Raw genomic sequence first — 6807 nt, 5'->3', positions numbered from 1 at the left:
GTGTGCAGGTACTAAAAGAAACCAAAAAAGGTGTCAGAGCTGGAGTTCTGTGCAGTTGTGAGCTCTGGGGGACAAATTTGAGTCCTCTGGAACAGGTGTCTGGAAGAGCCGGAAGTGTCCTTATCCACTGAGCCATCCCACCGGTCCTTAAGATCTAGTTTTATTTGTGTGTATCTGAGGGTCTGTATACATGTGTACGTACACGCCAACAGAAGCTATCTGAGGACTGTGATTCCATGGAAACGAAGTTACAGACAGTTGTAAGCCATCCAACATAGGTGCTGGGACCAGACTTAGGTCCTCTGGAAGAGCAGCAAGTGCCCTTAACCACTGAGGCTTTTCTCCAGTCCTCAACATCATATGATTTTAAAATTGAGGGCAGAAATGTAAATATCTCTCAGTAATCTGGCTTTCCAAGGCTCTGTTTTCTCTAAGTACCTAGCTAGGCTATCAGGAACCTTGGTCTGTCTGTAACATGGTCACAGTCACAAAATCTGCAGTCAGTCGGCAGGGGATACACAGATCTTTGTGCAGAATTCATAGTCAGACTTCAAACTGCCCTATGCAAGATGACTTGGAGTTAGATTCCTTACAGCAGAGCTCACAGCACTGCTGTTTGGGCATCCGTTGGTTGGCCAAGTGAAGAAACAGAAGGCTGGTTGCACAATGAGGTGATGTGCCAGTCTGTGGGTTCTGCATGTTGAAGACTCCAGCCACCTGGCTCTGCCAGCTCCACCCACAGGGCTGTTCTATATGTATGGGCCCAAGTGGAGCTCCCCCGTTATCCCTGATTTCCAGGACAACAAGCCTTGTGTTCTCACAGGAGCCACAACACAGACTGGGTAAGACACTGAGCTCTAAGACTGGGACAGGAGGGGCAGGGATGGGCAGTGTCCAGGAGAAAGGGAACTGTGAGCCCACAGCACCAGCAGAGGGCCTTCAGGAGGAGTTAGGAAAAAGTGAGCCAAGATGGAGAGTACTCACTGCTCTTCTGTTCTCACAGGAAACATGGGTGTGAAGCTGCTTGAGTCCAGACTTTGTCTCCTGACGCTGCTGGGACTTGTCCTAATGCTTGACAAGGCCTCATTCCAGATCCCACCGTATTTAACCCCGTCCCAGTGGTTTGAAATCCAGCATGTAATTATGACCAGCCCCCGATGTACTGCTGCAATGAGGAGTGTTAACCGGCATACAGGACGATGCAAGAACTTGAACAGTTTTCTTCATACAAGCTTTGCCGCTGTTGTTGGTGTGTGTGGCCGTATGAATACCACTTGTCGTAATGGTCTTACCAATTGTCATAATAGTTCAACACAGGTATCCTTAACGTTCTGTAACCTCACAGCTCCAGGAGTAAATTATACACAATGCCAATACCAAACGACACAGGCAAGGAAGTTCTACAGAGTGGCTTGTGACTATAGAACTCCACAGGACAATCGTACCTATCCAGTGGTTCCGGTTCACTTGGATTGGATATTTTAGCTCCTGTACCAGCATTTGTGTCTTTGCTCTGTATCTGCTAGTTCCACGGCCGTAGTAGTGAAGATCCAATTCCTCTGTCTGCACTGCCATGAGCACCTGTCCTTGTGAAGCCTGTCCCTGACTCCCTTCAAATGTAGCTGAACAGATGTTTTCTACTCAATAAACACCTTTGCATACTCATCTGGTTCTCTGCATATCTGTGTGTGTGTGTGCGTGCATGCGTGCGTGCGTGCCTACCTGCCTGCCCACCAGTCTGTCTGTCTGTCTGCGTGCATTTTGGCTTCTGTAGTTTTTCTTCCGTTTGAGGGTTCTTACTGAGGTGTGTCAGGCCAGGATGTGTATTTTTTTGTGTGTTTAAAAGCTCATCCTTGGGGCTGGAGAGATGGCTCAGGGGTTAATAGTACTGGCTGTTCCTCCGAAGGACCTGGGTTCAATGTTCAGCACCCACATGGCAGCTGGCAACTGTCTGTAACTCCAGTTCTAAGAAATCTGGCACCCTCACACAGACATACATGCCGTCAAAAAACCAGTGCACATAAAAATAAATAAATCTTTAAAGAAAAAAAAAAGCTCATCCTGAGAAAGACTCAGGACTGAACTCCGGTGCCAGCAGCACTCCGTGTTTATTAGCAAAGAGGCTTTCTATTGGCTTGAATCTGAATCCCAGTGGTCTTCTCTGGTGGATACCTCACAACCGAATGGCACAATATAACATCCACTTTCCATCTAGGCAGGACAGAAAGTATCCTTGTTCTACATAAGAAGTACTCAATGTGCTGTAAGCTTACAGTAGTAGGTGGTCCCTGACCCCAGATGTATTTCAAAGATACAGATATAGAAAGGTTTGAGGAGGGCTGGAGAGATGGCTCAGCCGTTAAAGGCTAGGCTCACAACCAAAAATATAAGAAAGGTTTGAGGTGAGATGCAGGTTTCCATGTCCCCCAACACTCAACAGAAGAGGTATAGTCTCTAAAGAAATAATGGTCCTTACACACTGGAGGGGAAGCGATGCTCCTGTGGGGACCTTGGCAGGCCAGGTTCCAAATGACAATGGTGAGAGAGTGAATTGTGGGACGTGTCTTGGGTAGCCTTTGCTGTGAAGGCATAGGAACAAAAGGCTGCTATTCTGAGAGAGAAATGAACAGGCCTTTCCCCAGCATGTCAGTCAATAAGGCAGATTCAGAATGGTTACTAGGAAATCAATTTGCCCAGGATCCAAGAAGTTCAGATAAGAAGACTCATAGCCTGAGTCCTCACAGTCTCTGGTTCCCCCTGTGGTCCTCATTTTTTCTTTTCCATACAAATTGCACAGGGAGGCATTGAGCATCCCTATAAATGTTCCACTTCCAACAAAATGATAAAAAAAAAAAACCTCACCCCACACACACCCCCGAACAAGAAATTCATGTGGCCTTCTAGCTCAGTCACATCCTGAGAGATAATGTTCCAATTTGAGAATTTAAGTCTTGGGCAATATCTCCTCACTGTTGATGGTTTCTTTGTGTGGACCAAATCCTACATACTGACTGGGAGCCTCTAATGGATGGATACTCCATTTTTTTTTTTTTTTTTTTTTTTTTTAGCTTAGGACAAAGCCAGCAATCAGAGGAATTGGCCAGATCAGTCACCTTGTTTAAAACAGGACACAGGGATTTCTTATCCCTTACAGAATAAGAAAAAATAATAAATGCAGGAGAATCAACATCAAGAATTTTCTTTTGTTTGAGCAGGAGAAAGTATTCCATTTTGCCAGAATAAGCAAGCCCTCATGCATTGATTGTTGGGGAGAGGGGACGCACACATGTCATGGCACATGTATGGAAGTCAAAGGACAATTAGCAGAAGTTGGTTCCCTCCTCCCAGCATGTGGGTTCTGGAGCTCGAATGGAGTTCATCAGGCTCCGTAGCAGGGCTTTTATTTGCTGAGCCATCTCACTAGTCCTCTCTCTGTTCCCTGAAGAGAAGTTTGAGAGCTTTCATCGGATCAGGGTGTTTTCCTCCCTGACTTCAGGTGGGTGGGGTCTCGGGCTTGGCAGCTCTGGTTTAATCTTGAAAATATACCCAGCTGTTAACATCCAGCAGTTTGACAGTCACTGGGGTTCTCAGGACCACCTGGTAAGGTCCCTTCCACAAAGCAGTCAACTGTTCTGTGGATATTACCAGGTGAATCCAGCTCCCTCGAGACTGGGTGTGTACAACATTGTTCCCATATTCCTGTAGTGCTCATTGGACCTGACCCCAGTTCATAGAGTGCTGTACTGAGTTATCTGATTGGCCTCAGAGCCTAATATCAGATCCCATGGAAGGAAAAGCCTCCTACACATCAACAGGGCTGTACTTGGTGTCATTTTGTGGAGCTGTTCTAACTCTTCTGTGGGAAATGGGAGCAGTTTCAGAGGTTTCTTGGCAAAGTTTTGCTGGGATCTGTTTAAGAGCTTGGTTAAACCTTTCAACACCGCCTGAGGCTTGGGGCTTCCAATCAGAGTGCAGGTAATATTTTATCCCTCGAGTCCTGGACATAGATTGAGTCACCTGTGGTCGAAAGGAAGGTCCATTAAAGACTCTAATGACCAGGGGAGACTAAACCATGGGATATTGTCCCTTAGGGGGACATTTCTCCCTCTGTGGTCTTTTCAGCCCCAGTGGGTAAAGTTTTTATCTAGCCAGTGACGGTGTGTACAAACACTAACACATATTTGAAGCTGGCCCGAGGATACAAAGGAGTACATTCTGTCAGTCCTCACAGGAACAGGGGCCTCTCCTCTGGGTTTGTCTGAGGGGTGGCAGAGGATGGGGGCAGCAGAGCTGTGAAGAGTGTAGGTCTGACACACATGCTTTACTGGGGTCAGTCTCTACCCCAGGAAGAGTCGAGTCCCCATTTCTAGAGGAGCATCCTCCCTGATGGAATGAGACATGCGTCCCCTGAATTGTCTTCACTGGAGGACCTGGAAGGGAAAGTGTTTTATTCCCCACATTGGTCCCTGGCCAGGTTCAGTTGTCCCTTTGTGCTTTGTGACCTGGAGGAATCACACACATTTGGTTTTACATTACGTCTTTGGAAGGAGCAGTGCTCACCCTCAGGCGATCTTTGACTCTCTGTGTGCCAGCCTATTTCCTTGGGTATTATCAGACATGTCCTTCTGATGGCCTTCCAGTAGATGACTGGCCCTGGAGGTCAGATAGCTTCCAATAGATTTAGCATCTCTTGTTTATGTTTTGTGGGTGAGTTGTTGGCTGTTAACCTTGTTCAAATTCTCCAGAAATGAAAGCATGGGCATGCAACATCATGAGGACATATTTAAAAGCAGTGTAGATACTAATCTTTTCTCTTTCTTGCCCTAGAATGAGTCCCAATATTACAGTTTAGTATGGTCTTTGGATTCAGAATCAGAGAGGATAATGTGGCAGATGCAATTATTGCTCTCTGGGTGACCATTGACTATGCTGTCTTGTGCTTTCCACTGGAAGATAATTGCCCTAATCAGGAAACAGTTTCCACTGCACCCTCCCCAAATTGCCCAGGGGCTGATCCTGAGTCAGCCTGGCTAGCACAAGTGGAGGAGATAGTCTCAGCATACAATGTACCACACAGGAAGTCACTTCCAGGAGCACAAGTGAAGAAGATTTGGGCTAACACAGGTTTTGATAGTTCCCTCTGGTTGTCTAGGAAGCTCCTCTGATGGTTATTAGTCTACTTCCAGTTAACCATATATAGCCCTTTAATTCTAGTGTAGACTTCACCTGTTGGGGTATGAGAGCTTCTAATCATCGCCTCCAAAGACAGCTTGGAAGCATCTTCAATTAGCAGTGCTGTGGCTACCCGAGCTTTTGGACAGGGGGTCATCCCGATGCTGCAACATCTAATTTCTTTAAAAAATATACTGCAGGCCACATTCTTCCACATCTGTTAGAATCAATGTCCTGAGGGCAAGGTCTTGGTTTTCAACCTGTTTCACTGGTTAGAAGGTTCTTCCAGTTGACCCTCCCAGTTAAGGGAGCCCAAGTCTGCATTCTTGATAGTCTCATAGAGTTATCGCCTTAATGTAAATGTGAGAACCCAGATTCAACAACATCCAGTGTCCCTGCAAAGGAGCAAAGAAAATCTTTATCTTTGGTGTACCTGGTCCAATAGTGACTCAAAGCTACAACGAGATTGCCATTGTGCTGCAGAAGCTGAGATACAGACCAAATATGGTAGCTTTTGCTGAGTTGTCTGGGTCTTTTTCTAGAAGACCTGGGAACCACAAGAGGCTAGAAAGTTGAAGATACTAATAGTATTTTGGTTTGAAATTTTCCTAGGAGGGATCCATATCAAAAGATCATCTATATGTTCTAGAATGATTCCTTGTGGATAAACTAGGTCCCTAAGACATCTTTCTAATTCCCTAGCAAGAAGACAGAGGCTTTCCCTGAACCCTTGAGGGAAGACTGTCAAGTGTATTGCAGGTGATCTCCAGTGATTACCAACTCCTGTTCAAAAGCAAACAGCTACTTTCCTTGGCTACTTTCTCACTGCTGTGATAAAATAGAGCTAAAACGACTTGAGAGAACGAGTTAATTTTGACTTACAGTTCCAGAGGAATACAGTCCAACATCTGTCAAAGTCATGACAGCACGCAGGGTAGTTAGTCATGGTAGTAGGTGGAGAAGGATAGCTGGTCACATTATGTCCACATTCAGAAAGCAGAGAGTGAACAGGATATGGGACTCAGCTATGAAGTCTCAAGACCTGGCCCCAAAGACCCACTTCCTCCACAAGCTTCTCAAACAACACAACCAGTTAGAGAACAAGGATTCAATCATGTGAACCTAAGAGGTACATTTCATGTTCAACACAATAGTCTGCCTGTGGTACCAATAGGCTCGGGGCTGTCTCGTGATGCAAAATGCATTCGGTCTAGCCTCACATGCCCCATAGTCTACAAGAGTCCACAACTGTTCAGAAGTCTGAAGCCCACATCTCAACTGAGACTCAAGGACATCTCTTAACTGTAAGTTCTATGAAAATAAAAACAAGGCCCATGCTACCAACATACATTGGCACATTGTACGAAGTACACATTACCATCCCAAGAGGGAGTAGATGGACATAGTGAAGAAAATTTGAAACAAACCCAGCAAATAAACACCAAACCCTGAACTCCATGTGGCATCTGGGACTTATGTGGGGATCATCTAGATTATAGAAACCTTAGGAATGCTCACCCCAAAACTCTGCACCCTGAAGCACACACACAAAGTCTCTCTTGGGTTGGCTCCACTCCACATCTGTGGCTGTTTTCAGCAGATGTCCCATGGTCCTACCATCACCAGCATCGTGAA

The 6807-nt window shown here is 45.8% G+C and overlaps 1 protein-coding gene across 1 annotated transcript; it reads left to right on the top strand.

Moving 5' to 3' along the window:
- Positions 1-1008: 1008 nt before the first annotated feature.
- On the top strand, positions 1009-1631 carry LOC128107977 (eosinophil cationic protein-like). Its single transcript, XM_052734302.1, has one exon. It carries the CDS (start codon positions 1009-1011, stop codon positions 1483-1485), a length of 477 nt encoding a protein of 158 aa, XP_052590262.1. The 3' UTR covers positions 1486-1631.
- Positions 1632-6807: the final 5176 nt, after the last annotated feature.

The sequence above is a fragment of the Peromyscus californicus genome, unplaced genomic scaffold (genome assembly GCF_007827085.1).
Source record: "Peromyscus californicus insignis strain IS unplaced genomic scaffold, ASM782708v3 Scaffold_12__1_contigs__length_115047231, whole genome shotgun sequence".
In the NCBI taxonomy this organism is placed as follows: domain Eukaryota; kingdom Metazoa; phylum Chordata; class Mammalia; order Rodentia; family Cricetidae; genus Peromyscus; species Peromyscus californicus.
Note: the sequence above shows the minus strand (reverse complement) of the source record. Positions and strands in the feature narration are given on the sequence as shown.